We start from the raw sequence: 17,835 nt of genomic DNA, 5'->3' as shown, positions 1-17,835 counted from the left end.
GACAAATGTCACCAAAATTATTTGCTATTCATACAAATTGAGAAATGGCCGATCTGGCACATGCGCATCAAAATTTAGTTCATAGATAATCCGTTTGTGTCGGTTCTTGGGAGATATGTATTCTTTGCTATTAGTATTGTTATTGTATTGTTTGCCACATATGACAAGACCATTTAAAGTAGAAGTAGAAAAATTAAAGTTTTGACTTTTGACAACCCGACATCTGTCATTTTGCCTAGTCGATTTTAATTTTCTTTTTCGAGTACGACAGCAATCATGGCCGTCGGTAAAAATAAGGGTTTGTCAAAAGGTGGCAAAAAGGGAGTTAAAAAGAAGGTGTAAGTATTAAATATTACTACTAAATAGTTTTAAAATATCTAACAATCCTCTTAATTTATATTACCATTGTAAATTTCTTGAGATGTATGAAAATAAAGTAGATATACTAAGTTCATGCTCTACGAACATTTGTAACTAAATTAGTGTTTTTGTAATTAAAGATGTGTTTGATCAGTAAATTCTTTATTATTATAAAGTAAATAATTCAGTTTTACTGTTTTCGCATTAAAATGTAATTTGTATTGGTATTTTATAGGTTATGGTTTTTCTTGTTTACAATATTTTTATACAAAAGGTGTGCTTTACTGTATTAAACTTTTCGTTTTTTAGTGTTGATCCCTTCACAAGAAAAGACTGGTACGATGTGAAAGCTCCATCAATGTTTGCCACCCGCCAGGTCGGCAAGACTTTGGTTAACCGTACCCAAGGAACCAAAATTGCCTCTGAAGGTTTGAAATTCAGAGTTTTTGAAGTGTCTTTAGCCGATTTACAAAATGATAATGACGCCGAAAGGTCTTTCAGAAAGTTCCGTTTGATAGCTGAAGATGTTCAAGGTAAGCACATGTTTTTTTGCTTTCATTAGTAGTAACCCTACTTTAGTGCAGTTTTAAAGCTATATGAATGTTATAAAACTCAAAAGAGTATTGTGAAAAGTGCCATTAGTTGCTTGTTTTGATGACATTTCTGTAATGGCATTGAGTGCGTTCAGCAGATGACGTCAGTGGTGAATGTAAGCACGAAGCGGCTTAGTGGTTGTATCCAGAGGTGATACGGAAAGCTTAGTAAATCTCTCAGCAGCTGACTTCCAGTGGTCTCTTCTGACAGCTAGTGATTACTCGCTGTCCAGCCACTGAGGTTGTCTGAATGGACATTTTCCTTTTTATTAGCAATTCTGCATCTGCTATTTAATTGGCAGAGTGATACCTCTATGGAAGGTTGTCACTCCATCTTCTGTATGGTTGGCCAATGCTGCTACCGATTGGTGATTTCTCTTACTGTTTTGACCACATAATGTGTCTCCCCAATTTTGCTTATGTGCTTATTCCATTCTTTTTTTCTATTTAGTGTCCAGCACCTGTGCTAGGCTATCAGGTGCCTGCCTGCAAAACTAACATAGGCACCCTTCAGTTTTTTAAAATTAGTATTTTGTGTAACACTAGCAGAAAAAAAGCCAATTATGGCTTCCCTAAACAACGGCGCCCGCCTGCAGTGCATCCCTTGCAGGCCTGTTATCGCCAGCCCTGTTAGTGTCCATTTATAGACCTTATTTTACATTTTCTTATATCTCTTCTCCTACTCCTCGATTTCTCAACATATTTCCTGTGGTTAGTCCTTCTCAATATTTTCATTTTGGCCATTTTCAATATTGTACTTTGTTTTGTGGCTATTATATTATTGGTCTTACACTGGCTTTATATTCTTGAGTTCTCATTGATAATAATGTTACTTTTGCCATATATTATAGTGTTATTAAAGCATCTTGTCAGTCTATATTTCAAGATATTTTTTATTCCTATTGTTCAATATTGATGTTATCAATTTCTATTTTACATCTGATTGGTTCTTTGCCGATTACTATTGTTTAAGTGTTCTTGAGTTGAGATTGTCAAATTAAATTATTTTGCTCTTGTGGTAAATCTGTGGACTAGTCTTTGCTGACTGTCTTTATCTCAGGCGTCAATATTGAATATTGTATTGTCTGCGTAACAGGAGGCCTTTTACTTCTTTGTTTCCCATTCTGTATGTTATTGTGTTTTATAATTTTATTAATGTTATTAATTATTGTTCTGTCATTGCTGCTCCACAATATTTCTGTAATTCATTTGGTATTCCATCTTTACCTGCAGCTTTTCTGTTCTTTATCTTTTCAAGTGTTTTCGGGTAATTTCTGGTTCTAGCATCAGTTGGTCTTCGTCTGCATAGAGCTTTTTTTAGATAGTCAATCCATGCATCCTTTTAGTTTGATTAGTTCCTTTGTCCTCTTGCATGATATTTCCTTTTACAGCCAATAATCATGTTGCATTTCTTTAGAAATGCAACATGATGTGTTGAATGCATCCAAATGCCATATTCTTCGTTTCCACCGAACTCATCATCCAATCATCTTCGAATATAGTATAAATATTCTGACCTTACATTCTGCCTCTGAAACTAGGGATCTAGGTGTGATCCTTGACTCCGCCCTTAGCTATAAATCACACATTTCCAGTACAATACAGAAGTCTATGAAGATGCTTGGCTTTATAAAAAGAACCACTAGAGACTTTACAAACATCTCAGCTATTAAATCTCTTTATTTCTCCCTGGTTAGATCTCATTTTGATTACTGTTCCACAATTTGGTCCCCCTATTACTTTACTCATAAACTGAAAATTGAGGCTATCCAACACAATTTTCTGAGATATACTGCCACTAAGATGCATGTATACTATGACTATTCTGTATTAGAGCGCATACTGAACTTACCTCCTCTTGAGGTACGTAGAAAACAAAGAGACTTAATTATTTTATTTAAAATTATCAACGGGCTGTGTAACTGCCCCGAACTTCTCTCCAAAATATCTCTATTTGTCCCCAGTCGTTCGACTAGGCAGGTGCAAACCTTTTATGTCTCTTTTCATAGATTCAATTATTCTTACAACACATTTATTCCTAGAACTCTTCGATTAGCTAACTCATTAAATAACCTCGAAATTTTTAATATATCAGTTTCCCGCTTTAAAAACCTAATTTCTTCCCTAACTTTTTAACTTTTTAATATTTTCGGCCAGAGCTTTTGTATTGTGATTAGTGTTACATGACCTGTATTTATTAGATAACTTAAAACCGTTATACCTTGGAACATTTCCGAATTGGTTTAGGTGATATCTTTTGTTTGTAATTGTACTGACCTAATGTTATCTTATTCTTTTTTGTAACTGTATTACTCATAGAATTATTTTTCCTCAAACCACTTTGTTATGTTATATTACGATAATTTATGTTATATAATTGGTTAACATTAATGTTATATAATTGTATAATTATGTTATATAATTTAGAACACTGTAAAATTTATATCTGAATAGGGCTTGCCCGTGAATAAATAAATAAATAAATAAATAAAAAAAAACGTTCCATTGATCATTTTTTATTCTTCTTTCAGTACATGTGTTTAATTTATATTTACAAGACACAAGTATCATACAATTATTGTATGATTCTTGTGTCTGGTTGGCATGTATTTCGAGTTGTTTCCTTTTTTTATGTAAACCGTGCTATTCTTCACCTTGGGGAAAATTTTTTTTATTTATATTTTTTTTACTAAGAACTTCCTTGGCTGAGGCTAAGCTATTTGAGCTATTGATCTAACGATTGGAAGTTACAATTTGACAGTAAATTAAATAGTTTCTTTTATTGTGTAGGTAGAAATGTTTTAACAAATTTCCACGGTATGGATTTAACCACTGACAAGCTGAGGTCCATGGTTAAGAAATGGCAAACCTTAATTGAAGCATCTGCTGATGTCAAGACATCAGATGGATATTTACTTAGGGTGTTCTGCATAGGCTTTACCAACAAAGACCAACTTTCTCAAAGGAAAACATGCTATGCACAACATACACAAGTAAGAACTTCTTAGATACTTAAAGAATATGTATTATAAAGGTTATTTTTTAAAAGAACAATGTATCAGTTTAACATGATGATTTACCTAGCTCGCATTGATATGAACATGATGAAAACTTGTTCCTTATCCAACGCAAAATATGTAATCTGAGATTTACCTGATATAAAGTACTTTTTTTTAGATCAGTTACACAATATTAAATTTGTACTGTTACATTTTTAGGTTAGAGCTATCCGTAAAAAGATGGTAGACATTATTACCAGAGACATCCAGGGCTCAGACATCAAAGAAGTAGTGAATAAACTCCTTCCTGACAGCATAGCCAAGGATATTGAAAAGGCCTGCCAGGGTATCTACCCCCTACATGATGTGTACATCCGTAAAGTTAAAGTAAGCATATTAGGATCAAGTATAGTAATTTGAAACAGCAAATTCTGTAGTATATATCATCGTCGTCACTGCAAAAACTCACTAAGTCCACTTTTGTCAAAATTGAGTTACGTATATCCTCATTGATTCACAATAGGTATCAATTTTCATAGTCTTGCAGAAATAACATCCTAGAAATTACATAGACATGGTTGCCTAAGTCACTGAATATGCCTAAGGCCAAAATTACCATTTATTGTCAGGCAGAAGTCACTAAATGTTCGTTTTCTGAGATCTTTGGACTTGACTTTTGCCGCGACGATGACGATATGTACATTAGTCTGAATCCTACATTATTATACAAATTTTTGATAATCTTTCAATTTTGATCAATTGTTTTTGTCGATATAAAGCAATTTTCAAACAATCTCTTATCCATAAACATGTAGAATATCAATAATATAAAGGTTATTTTTTAAAAACAACTATGTATCAGTTTAACATGATGATTTACCTAGCTCGCATTGATATGAACATGATGAAAACTTGTTCCTTATCCAACGCAAAATATGTAATCTGAGATTTAACTGATATAAAGTACTTTTTTAGATCAAATGTATTTACTTCTTCTATATAATAATAAATTCTTCTTCTTCTTTGAGTACCAGCCCAAATTTAAGGTGTGGGTATTCAATTTCAATTTGCATTTACTGATACTGTTCTTGATCTTGCGGTTCATGTAACAGTTCACCTGCTGATACACCAGTCCATTGACAAAGGTTCCGTCAACATGAATATTTCTTCCTACCAATTCCGCTGTTTCCCTCGATCTTTGTGTTGAGTATTAACTGCAGTATCCAGTACCTACTACCTCTCATTGTATGCCCCAGATATTCTAAGTTTTCTCCTTTTTTAACATCTTCGTCAAGTCATGTATTAAATTTTTTAATATTTTGAGCATTCTACGATATGACCATATCTTGAAGGCTTTTAATTTGTTCATCATATTAACCTTAATGATCCAGGTTTTAAATCCATCCTAGTAATACAGGGTACACAACATTTTAGAGACAATTCTTAGTTATTCAACTCCTTAGTGTAAGTCCAACTGAGAATTTCACAGCTATACGAATACCTAGCTTAAAAAGCATTATTTATGTTTCAGGTATTGAAAAAGCCTCGTTTTGAACTCTCCAAATTGTTGGAATTGCATGGTGATGGAGGCAAAGGTGGTGCTGGTGACTCCACTGGTGAAGCTGGTTCTAAAGTCGACAGGCCTGAGGGATACGAACCACCAGTACAAGAATCCGTTTAAAATTTTGTTATTTTGTAAATGAAAAGATTAAAAAAGAGTATAAATACAAGGTATTTATAATAAATTGTGTATTATTTGTATCTATTAGTTACATAGTATTATTGGAGAGTATTTTATTGATGAAGTCTTTCAAGATAAACAAAAAAAGTTCTAAATTTCAGCACAACTAACAAATTACAAATTGAAAATACAAGAATGAGACAATTATAAAACCTAGAAGAAAAAAATTTAAAAGCAAAAATCAGAGTATAGTATGCCAGTCACATTACACAAAGTGGAAAGTTTCTATAAAACATTAAAGTCAAGTTATTCCAGAACTCATGGAACAGCCAGTATGAAAGATACAGAATGTGGGATTGGAGGACTAAATACATATATCACAGGAGGAATTCAACATTCCAACTCTAGGGAAAATCCAAAATAAAGTATTGGAAATAAATGGAAAAAGTTACAATCCTCCTTCATAAAAAAAGAGATAAATTAGAACTTGAAAACCAGGCCCATTAGCTACTAAACCACCTATACAAGCTATTACTCAAAAAGTAAAACTCAATTCCTACCTGTCAGAAGAACAAAAAGGGTTTTTTGATCAAGTCACAGAACAAATGATGCAGTGCCTTAAAACACTTCGAAAAGTATTGAATATAATAGATCAGTGGTTCTTACTTTTGTTGATTTCCTCAAAGTATTCGATACAGTGGACACACTTCGTATTTTAAAAGTACTATCAGAATGTAGAATACATTTACCATAGGTATGCAAGTATTATTTGAAATAAACTTAAGTGCATAGATACATGCCCACTTGAAAATTTGGTTATTTTTGATGTCTCATATTTCCTAAACCTGCCGATTTACGTGATTTTTTGAACATGTTATAGCCTGGTTCTTTAACAATACCACTGTAATAATATTGTTGCTAAACAGGTAAATTTTCATTACATGCCAGGTGTACAAATCTAACTGTTTTTTTTATCAAAGTTCCCATCACCCTGTAGAATAAAAACGCAACTGTAGCCTCAGGTTTTCTTAACATTCTGTTTTTTGATTCATTCGTTTATGTTGGATAATAAAAATGTTAGGTGTTTTAACAACTAGACATGTTCTTCATCAATTTTAAATAAGTGCGACAAACTTTAAGGGGTAATTCTGCATGAAAAAATAATGACAGTTGTCTTTATAAACGTATGTCCGCAAATGTTTCGTTTCCGAGATACGGGATCTTGAATTTATTCTTACAAACTGACGATTTATTTATTGCGGATTTTTTGGCATAAAATTAATAATTTTATATTTACCATGAGCGTGCATACGGGTAATATGATCGGTCATATTACACGTATGTGCGCTAATGGTGAATATTAAATTCTTAATTGTATGTCAAAATATGTGCAATAACTATGTCTTAAAACCCACCAAATTTTATTGACATACCTCAACCCGTTTTAAAGCAATAAAATAAATCGTCAGTCTGTAAGAAAAAAGAATGTGTGTGTACTTTGTACGCACGTAAGAAGTTATACTTCTATTATATGATTATATGATTATAAACGAAATTAATATACTTTTTATTTATATTTTATTTAAATATTAAATTAATTTATACTTACTACTTCTCAAACATTTTTATTAAAACAGTGCCAAAAATTAAAATAATAAAAAAATAAAACACACACACACACGTTAAAAATGCCACAAATGATTTCTGAAAATTAATTGTCGGAAAAATTTTTAACTAAATACGTATTTTCTGAAAATAAAATTATATAATAAATATACTTACAATCATAAAATGTATTCAAAAAAATAAAAAAATAAAAGTTTCTATTGGGATTCGAACCAACGTACCACGCGGCTGGTATTTGCGTTGTATTGGGATTCACTCGCATTAAAACTTCGCCACAGAGACAGCTTGTCATTATGTGCGAAGATCGTCTAACTAAACAGATTAACCTTTTGACATTTTTAACTTATGTAAATCAAATTATTTTGATTTTGAATTGAAATGATTTAGAATTGAAAAAATACAACAAAACATAGAGTAAGAAAACAATATATTAGGTGAATATTGATAGACATTTTGATGGTAATCAAATTATGTAAATAAAAGTATTACATACTACTTATGTATTTTGGTAGGTTCAAGGTAGGTATCGGAGCCCGTATAACGAGTAATAAATTTCGCAATCACTTGCGTCGTGCAAAGTGGCTATGTTCAAATATCATAACAAAATTTGATCAACTATTTATAAAACACTTACCAGTGAAAGATTCTTTAGCTTTGAATAAGCGAGATCTGCGGCAGGCATACTAGTCACAGTTTGATGAGCTTTCACATTGGCATGCAACAATCATCTCTTCTATGTAAATAAGTCCAAAAATATAATATGAAAACTATTTAAAAAGGCAGTATAACCATTAACTAACTTTTTGTTTGTTGTTTCTCTTCCTACAAATTTTAAAACGCAACAAGCATACATTATAAATAAACCACAGTCCCACAGCTGCCATATTGGATAATTTTTGTCATGTCATTTGAACATCCAATCAGAACAAAGTTATAATGCGCATGCGCCCGGTCGCTAGGTTTTACCATATAAAATTTCACCGTCATTACGCCCGTAAAGAAGTATAACTTCAAAAAATTCAACATCCCGTATCTCGGAAACAAAACATTTGCGGACATACGTTTATAAAGCCAACTGTCATTATTTTTTCATGCAGAATTATCCCATAAAGTTTGTCACACTTGTATTAACGCAAAATCACCGTGTATTGACGAAGAACATGTCTAGTTGTTTTTTGAACCTAACCATGAACATAACTTTTTTATTATTCAACATAGACGAATGAATCAAAAAACAGAATGTTAAGAAAATCTGAGGCTATAGTTGGGTTTTAATTTCAGTATTTTATAAATGCTAGAATATTCCACAGGGTGATGCGAACTTTGAGAAGAAAACACAGTTTGATTGGTACACCCGGTATACAATGAAAGTTTACCTGTTTAGCAATAATGTTATTACAGTGGTATTGTTAAAGAATCAGGCTATAACATGTTCAAAAATCACTTAAATCGACCACCAGCTTTAGGAAATGTGAGATATCAAAAATGACCAAATTTTTAAGTGGGCGGATTTCTATGCACGTAAGTCTATATTGCACCCTCAGTGCAAGACTGCAGTAAGTCAAAATAAGTAAGTTTCGAGATAAAGACGATTTTGTTTATTTTCGTGCTAAATATCGGTGAAATAAGACACAAGTTTTAAGAAAAATTAACATTTAATTATGATTTTGCATGCTTTTCAGTCTATATTACATTAACCAAAAATAGAAATTTAAATAAAATAATATTAATGCAAAAAAATTAGGAATTTCAAAGTTACAACACTTACGGAAAAAGTTGTTAATCACTACACATTTATTATTAGAATTTCAAAGTTACAACAGTTTTGCACAGAGAAAATTGTAAAAAGTGTAGACACATTTATTACTTCTACAGTAAAACCAATGTTACCGGCCACCTGTACTAACGGCCAGTTTAAAAATTCCCCAAACCAATTATGTATATGTAGACTACAAAAACTGGCAATACCGGCCACCTTTCTATATCGGCCAATAGTTCTTTCATTTTTAGTGGCCGTTGCTGACAGGTTTTACCGTAGCTGTTGTCCTCTTTTCGTAGGTACATCATCTTGTGCCAAAATATTTTTATAAAAACTATGGTGGGCTTCTGGTATCATACCCGAATGTCATTTAAGTATACCAAATCTTTCTTTTTGGCCATTTGAATTTTAGGCTGTTCTTTGGCAAGTTTTCTGAGAATAGATATTTTTGACCTCTCAGTATTGTCAATACACAAGTTTTAAGATAACTGTTTTTCCTTTCATGAGAAAAAATACTTTTTGGTCGTATACAAAACATTATTTATATTTTACGTTCTTCTATTTCTAAATCTTTTCTATCTCATATGCCGTTATAGACCAGTAAGGATCTGTTTTTATGTGGATGTGAGAGGTGGCATTCAGATTTTTGCGGATAAAGTTAGGTGATAACTTCGTTAATAATAATTGATTTTTGCTCCTTCTCAAATATGCCCGGAACATTAATAAAAAAAATAAAATATTTAAAAATTTCGTTTTTTTCTACTTTTTTTGCTTATAACTTAAAAAATATTCATTTTAGAACAAAGTCCTACAGAAATAAAACAAAGATAATTAAATTTTCTATCAGATGCGATTGGTTAAAAATGTCTTAATTTATCACCTTTGCTTCAAAATCGAAATAAATATAAAATAAGGGGGCAAAACAAGCCTGTCCTTATTCTATGATTTTCCATCACTTAGGTTACACTTGAAACCTTCCTAACTCGCTTAGAAAATTTTTGTAATGTGCTAAAACCGTACACAAAATTTCATTAAAATTGACTTACTAGATTTTGCATAATAATTTTGCAATCTAAACTTCTTTTTTAAAATTAAAATTTTTTAAAATCTTGCACAACAAAAACTAGAACATACAAAGATTTGTCAATTTTTTTACATATAAAGAAGTACTCCACCTATCTAATGTACTTTACAGAATTGAAATCGGATTATTTAAGCAGCCTCGGCAATGTTTTAAAGTTATAAACAATTTTTTGGCTTATAAACAAATTAGTGCTGTGGCCAGGAGGGGGTGCTACGGGCTCCTTTATTTAGATGGACTCACCCAAGTTTTTTTATGTATTTTGACCCGTAGAACACGAATTTTTTGGGTAACAGTTGATCCGAATGTCGATAAGATTGTTATAAACAAAGAACTTGAGGAATTACATAACATCGATTTTTCGCAAAATAAAACATTTTTTTGTATAAATTGCAATTTTTGAACGCGAATAACGTTTGATTAAAAAATAAATTAGCAATTCTGCTGACAGCATTTGAAAGTTTAAGTCAAATTATACCGGTTTTAATTATTTGCATTGCTAAAAATTAATTTTTTTATTATTAAACAAAGCTATTTGTTTATAAGCCAAAAGAATGTTTATAAATTTAAAACATTGCTGGGGCCCCTTAAATAATCCTATTTTAATTCTGAAAAGTGTTTTAGATAGGTAGAGCACCTCTTTATATGTAAAAAAATTAGCCAACTTCTAAATGGTCTACTTTTTGTTCAGAAAGATTTTAAAAAATTTGAACTTATTTAAAAACATTTAGATTGCAAATTTATTATGCAAAATTTATTTCGATTTTAATGAAATTTGGTACACGATTTAAGTATGTTACAAAGAATTTCCTAAGCGAATTACTAAGGTTCTAAGTGCCACGTAAGTGGTTAAAAAATATTGAATAACAACAAACTTATTTTGCCCCCTTATTTTGTATTTATTGCTATATTGCAGAAAAGGTAATACCTTAAGACATTTTTGACCAGTCGTATATCATACAAAATTCAATTATCTAAATTTTATTTCTCTACGACTTGGTTCCAAAACGAATCGTAAGTTATAAGCAAAGAAAGCAGAAAAAAATCGATGTTTTTCGAATTTTTTAAATATTTTAATTTTTTTATTAATGTTCCGGGCATATTTGAGAAGGAGCATAAGTCAATTATTATTACTGAAGGTGTCACCTAACTTTATCTGCAAAAATCCAAATGCCACCTCTCACATCCAAAAATAGACGTTTTTTCGCAGATCCTTACTGGTCTATTATGTTCTGCGTAAAAATTTAATCTCAATAAAATTTATTTCAAATTCACTTTTGCCAGAATATTTTTCAAAAACAAAAATTTTATTTAAATATTTTTCCGATTTAGACAACCAAGAATACATTTGATAGGAATTACATGAAACAATCACATTACAAAACAGGTTTAATCATTCGATTTTTAGTGGTAATTTAGAAAAGACTTCTGTATGAGCTTTCGTAACGTTCGGTTGTGTGACAGTTCAGTGTGGAAGTGATAATTCAAAAAAAACGCAGGCGGCAAAAACAAAATAGGAACTACATAATAGAGGTAACTAACAAATTTCCTATCTGTTGAATTCCTAAATTTCCTGTACTTTCTTTGAATAAAATAAATTATACATTATCTAGTTAGGTAAAAAAGAGACAGCTTTGCATTACACGGTTAATTATGGGGGATACTACCGGGGGGGCTAACCCCCCCGGTGATGAGGAGATGTTAGATAATATAGAAAACACTGAAAAGAATAGTAGTTTAAATAATACACCATTACTTGATAGCAATGCTAATTCAATCACTAATAATAACAATGAAATAAAAAAAGGAAAAAAACATTTCTATTATCAGTACACTGATACCGGTCCCTTTGAGGTATTTATGGAGTCAAAAGGCGATAACGTCGGTAATTATAGTTTTTTGAAATTAGCAAAATACATAAATGACAAAAAAATCGAGAATGTACTTAAACTTAGCAAAAAAGGAAAAAACCGAATTAGCGTTGCTTTCAAGAAATGGGAGGATGCTAATAAATTTGTTTTAAATGACGTGGTCAGAAATGATGGATATGAATTGTTTATTCCGGCAAATAACGTAACATGTAGGGGAGTCGTTAATAATGTAGATACTAGTATATCGGATGCAGATCTAATCAAATTTTCGGGATTGGCTTCGGCCAACATTAAAGTACTAGAAATAAGACGATTTAAACGGAAGTCTAAATATGACACGGAGAAATATATTGATACAGAAACGGTCGCATTTACCTTTTCGGGAAAAGTAATCCCGAAGGAAGTGAATATATATGGGATCCCTTTTAGGGTAAAACCATACATGATACCAGTGGTTCAATGTTATCGGTGTTTTCTTTTTGGACACACAAAAAATCTTTGTAGAGGGGGAGAAAAATGCAAAAACTGCGCGGAAAAAATACATGAAGGGGACTGTTCGATGAAATGTTTACATTGTAATAGCAGCTTTCATATAAGTACCTATGAGGAGTGTCCAGAGTATGTGAGACAGCGGAATATTAAGGCTGTCATGTCTCTGGACAATCTTTCATACTACGAGGCATGCGAGAGATTTCCTTATGTTTCTACTAGAAAATCGCAAGAGAATAATATATTCAGAATGAGCCAGGAGGAATTCCCAACATTACATAAAACTCAAACAAATAATTTAGAGACAATTCCCATCAATATGCGATGGATAGAAAATGTAAAGAGTAACCCTGAACACCTGTTTAGTAGAAAAATTGAGAATAACTCAAACAAAAATAAAAGAAAGGCTAATGAAACAAATAAGACATACAATAAAGAAGTACACAATCAATATTTATTATCTCCAAATGGGAGAAGCGAAGAGAGAGCTCGTGCAGTAAACAATGAGACTCCTGGATGTTCCCGTACAGAGCAACTAGAGAGGGACACAGAAAAAACACTGAATGCGATATTAAAAAAACTAGATTGGAAACATAAGGAACATATAATCAATTACTTGAACCAGCTATTTATACATGAAAGCTCATCGAATCAAAAGTTGCTAGATTTAGATGGATATCAAGAATCCACTTATTATCCAATGGAACATAAAAAGTTTAAGCAGTAACTATAACAGTCTGAAATATTTCATAAGCGAACATAGACCCAAATTAATTCTATTAAATGAAACTTGGCTAAAAAATAATCATCACTTCTATCTAAGAGGATATGAAATACATAGGTTGGATCGAGGGGATGGTTATGGTGGCCTAGCTACTGTGGTTCATAATAGTCTGGATCACAAAATAGTATATAGGTATAATAATAATGTTAGTAAAATTCAAATTTTAGCAATAAAAATAATAGATTGGGACATTACAGTTATTAACATTTATATCCATCCTAGGGCAAAAATAAATTTAAATAGTTGGGTTGGACGCATAAATAAAATCAGGGGAAATAAAATTTTAATGGGGGATATGAATGCACATAATGCACTTTGGGGAAGTCAAGTGTCTGTTAATGTTAATGGAAGAATAATTGCTGAATCCTTAGAGGATTTGGATCTAGTTTGCTGCAATGATGGGAGACCCACGCGGATTACCCTACCTGGACAGAATGCCTCAGCGGTAGACCTAACACTAATTTCCTCGGAAATTGCAAATATATGCCAATGGGATGTGTTAGAGGATTCTGGAGGCAGTGATCATTTTCCAACTTCTTGCAAAATCGCAATTGTAAATGAAAATATAGTAACACAAAAAAGTCATAAAAGAAATACAAAGAATGTCAATTGGGAGAATTATGCTTCAAAAATGGAAGACTTGATGAAGAATGGGTGTGAAGACTATAATTCATTTACACAAATTATGGAAATGGTGAGTGATGAGGAAATACCTCTCTTGAAAACAGAAAAATCTATAAGAAAAAAGAAAAGCCCTCCCTGGTGGGATAAGGAATGCTCTAATTTAATAAAAACAAGAAAAGAAAAAATTAAAAAATATAAGGAAGAAGCAAGCAATGAAAATTATATTGAAATCAAAAAAATATTTGCATACAGTAAAAAAATATTTAAAACAAAAAAAAGAAATAGCTTCAAAAGCTTTTGCAATGGATTGACAAGGGACACTCCTCTATCTGAAATATGGCGAACAGTTAAGCTATTCTCCACATATCAAAATGCTGTAATCCCTGCTAAACTTCCCAACAAAAACATAGCTCAGAACATATTAAATAATTTGGCAATTGACATAACAGATCCTGAGTTCACGGTTACCCTAACTAACGAGGATGTGGAGGACATTTCAAGGCAAGAAATAATAAGTGCCATAAATAAAAAGGATAAGGCTACTGGCTTAGATCTTGTAACATATAGCATGATAAACAGACTTCCCCTGGTGGCGCTAGATGCATTGTCAAAAATATTTAATCAAATAGTTAAAAGAAACACAGGTTTTCCACAAGAATGGAAAAACACCCTTGTCATTCCCTTTTTAAAACCCAATAGAGACCCTTTATGTGAGGATAATTATAGAAACATAGCTCTAGAGTCATGTGTAGGCAAAATTTTGCAAAATATAATTAAATTAAGAATAGAACAAATAACGGAAAAAAAATCGATACTAAGCCCTAAGCAGTTAGGTTTCAGAAGAAACAAAGGGTGCAACGATAACTTAGCTTTAACAATTAATTATATTAGAACTGGATTTAGTAAAAATTTAAATACAATTGGAATTTTTTTGGATATCAGTAGGGCATATGATACAGTCAATATATATTTGCTATATAAATACTTATTAAAGTATGACATCCCAATAACTTATGCAAACTTGATCTTGCAATTTTTGCTCAACAGAAATATCTACGTTAAAGACAAATCAAATAATATATTAGGCCCAATGCAAGCATCCACTGGATTGCCTCAAGGGTCTCCACTCAGTCCAATATTATTTAATCTCTATACTAGATCCCTACATGATTTAATAAACCATGAGATGGAGTGTTTTCAATATGCAGATGATTTTGTAATTCTGGTGCAAGGATCTGATATATACAAGCTAATTAATTCCTTAAATACCCATATAATAAATTTACAGGAGTGGTTTGAGAAACACAACTTTAAAATTTCAGCACACAAATCAAAAGCAATAATATTTAGAAAAAGAAGTCAGGCTTATAACTTCCCACATTTGATATATCAAAATATGGAAATTCCATGGAAAAATGAAATAAAGTATCTGGGATTTCATTTACAGTGCAATTTGAATATGACAATTCAAATTAACGACATGATAACTAAAGCAAACAAAGGAATAAATGTCATGAGAGCAATTTGTGGTACAAAATGGGGAGCTGACCCGAACATTCTTTTGAGTTTATACAAAGGAATAGTTAGATCTCATTTAGATTACGCAGCCAATCTTTTAAACCCCTGCAGTAAAAGTTTGATGATGAGGTTGGAACAAGTACAGAATGTTGCCTTGAGAATCGTAACGGGTTGTCTACGTTCTACACCCATCTTAATATTGCAAGCAGAATGTTCAGTAACAACGTTACAAGTTAGAAGGGAGATACTAGCACATAAATATATACTCAAACAAATGCCGGAAAAAAACAATATCATAGTAAAGAGTCTAAATAAGCTAAACGAAGCAATAAATGCAAACAATAGATTCTGGAGGAACAAGGTCATACCAGATTACTCACTAGCATATACAAATATACTCAAAAAAACAAAAAACATAATTAGATATAAAATCAATCCGATATATGAGGTAGAAAGAAAAACTCTTCTATACCCCATTACAATTAAAAGTCTAGAATTTGAAAAATATGAAATTGAATCGAACGAAAGGTTCATAGCTAAATATGGTGGAATATATAATAATCATACCCACGTATATACAGATGGATCAATAGACCCACAAACAAATCAATCGGGATTTGGAATTTACATCCCAAGCATCAATTATAAATATTCGTCACGACTCCATAACTACACACAAATCTGCACAACTGAAATAATAGCGGTATACAAAGCCATGTCGGTATGTATTGAAAAGGAAATCATGAAAGCAGTGATCTTTGTAGATTCAAAAAGTGCCTTATCCAAAATATCTAGTCACAAATGGGACCAAATGGATTATGTAACTATAATGACCAAAAAACTACTGGTAGATGCAAATAATATGGGATTTTCAATAGGATTAGAATGGGTACCGGGACATCAGGGGATTAAAGGCAACGAGGTGGCAGATAGCTTGGCCAATATTGGGAGAGAATTAAGAGTACCATATGATGTAAAAAACATCAGCACAGATATCTTTTGTGTTACAAAAAAGAACATCTTGACTCAATTTTACAATAACTGGTATTCCCAAATTAAAGGTAAATATCCGGACTATTATGGACTGCAGGATAGTTTCCCTATAAAACCTTGGTATAACAAATGTGGATATTTGGGTAGGAACAATATTACTAACCTTAATCGTTTACGAAGTGGACATTGCAAAACTCCTTGTTATCTCCACAAAATAGGCAAAACGGAAACACCGATATGCGAATGCGGTACTATGGGAACATTGGTACACATCATCTTTGAGTGCCCCATAAATAAACATAAAGATATGGATTTGTATCTAGAACTAATAAAAGCTGGAATAGACAGTCCAATATCTTTACAGAGCATTTTATATAAACCCTCGAATAAAGTTATTAAGATAATCAATAAATTTATCAAATTTTTTCAAGTAGATCTATAGAATTTTCAAAAAATAATAATAATAACAATAACAATAAATAAATACTTCAGAAAATACAGGGAATCTCCTAAAATGTCAAAAATTATATTGGTATCCTTAAAATCCTTAATCCTAACCGAAGGTAGCCAGTCCTAAACCTATGTGAAAATGTTTGGAAGCTACCCCCAAACGAGAAAAGTCTTAAGTTAACCTTAAATGTTGTAACACTTTTCCCCCTCTATCTACAGAAAAACAAAAACAAGAAGGACAAGGACCACATAGGACCAAAAAAAAAAATAGATCTGAAGTTGACAGGACACCTGGTTGTGCATTGCCTTGAGCAAGACGCGCATAACCAATAACATGTACTGGGTAAATGATTAAAAAAAAATCGAAACCCAAAAAAAAAGGAAGAAGAAGAAGAAGAAACAGGTTTAATCTTCATATATTTCCAAATTTGTTGCATTCTAGCGCAAAACAATTAGAGTGAGATAGATATACCGACGCTAGGGTACTGCCATTTTTTGTTTTAAAAATTTTGTTCTTTGTTCTTTAGCATTTCTCTAGTAAGCCGGTCGTGTAGAGTGAAGACTTTCTTTCGAAAATTGTAAATGAAACTTAATTTGTGACGGGAAAACTAGATTAAAGTGTGAATTTGGTGATAAAATAGACTGGAGAGTGACCAGAAGCCGTTAAAAATGAAATTCATTTCGGCAAGTATTCACATGATTCGTTTTTCTATTTCAAAGTTTTTTTAATAATATGATATAGTAGGTATTCTTGTTTTGTGCATGTATCTTATGGTCCATAATACTTATATTTATACCATGTACAATATAATATTTTATGGTCTACACTAGTCTACAGCAGTTTTATAATATGTTTTATATTATGGAAATACAATTACTTATATTGAGTTGATCCAACACACCTATATAATTTATTTCTTTATATTTAAAATGTTCTGTCCATCATCATTGTCATCGTTCAATTCCTTTGGATCACGGCTTACGCTCTAAGTGTCAATTTGAGACAA

General features: G+C 31.8%; 1 protein-coding gene and 1 long non-coding RNA gene across 2 annotated transcripts; both read left to right on the top strand.

Moving 5' to 3' along the window:
* The first annotated feature begins 96 nt into the window (after window positions 1-96).
* LOC114340553 (40S ribosomal protein S3a) lies at window positions 97-5,697 on the top strand. The gene is made up of 5 exons (XM_028291349.1): window positions 97-338; window positions 670-893; window positions 3,744-3,946; window positions 4,172-4,339; window positions 5,484-5,697. Exons 1-5 carry the CDS (start codon window positions 277-279, stop codon window positions 5,631-5,633), a joined length of 807 nt encoding a protein of 268 aa, XP_028147150.1. The 5' UTR covers window positions 97-276; the 3' UTR covers window positions 5,634-5,697.
* A 5,799-nt stretch (window positions 5,698-11,496) lies between these two features.
* On the top strand, window positions 11,497-17,231 carry LOC126885626 (uncharacterized). The gene is made up of 2 exons (XR_007698403.1): window positions 11,497-11,632; window positions 17,048-17,231. It is a non-coding gene; the product is annotated as an uncharacterized LOC126885626 (long non-coding RNA).
* The last annotated feature ends 604 nt before the right edge of the window (window positions 17,232-17,835 follow it).

The sequence above is a fragment of the Diabrotica virgifera genome, chromosome 5 (assembly GCF_917563875.1).
Source record: "Diabrotica virgifera virgifera chromosome 5, PGI_DIABVI_V3a".
Lineage (NCBI taxonomy): Eukaryota > Metazoa > Arthropoda > Insecta > Coleoptera > Chrysomelidae > Diabrotica > Diabrotica virgifera.
Note: the sequence above shows the minus strand (reverse complement) of the source record. Positions and strands in the feature narration are given on the sequence as shown.

What these genes read in the sequence shown, in the direction of transcription:
- LOC114340553 (XM_028291349.1), top strand. Translation starts at nt 277, where the DNA reads ATGGCCGTCGGTAAAAATAAGGGTTTGTCAAAAGGTGGCAAAAAGGGA. An exon ending in AAGGGAGTTAAAAAGAAGGT is followed by an intron (nt 339 to 669) that starts GTAAGTATTAAA and finishes TTCGTTTTTTAG; the next exon opens with TGTTGATCCCTTCACAAGAA. An exon ending in GATAGCTGAAGATGTTCAAG is followed by an intron (nt 894 to 3,743) that starts GTAAGCACATGT and finishes TTTATTGTGTAG; the next exon opens with GTAGAAATGTTTTAACAAAT.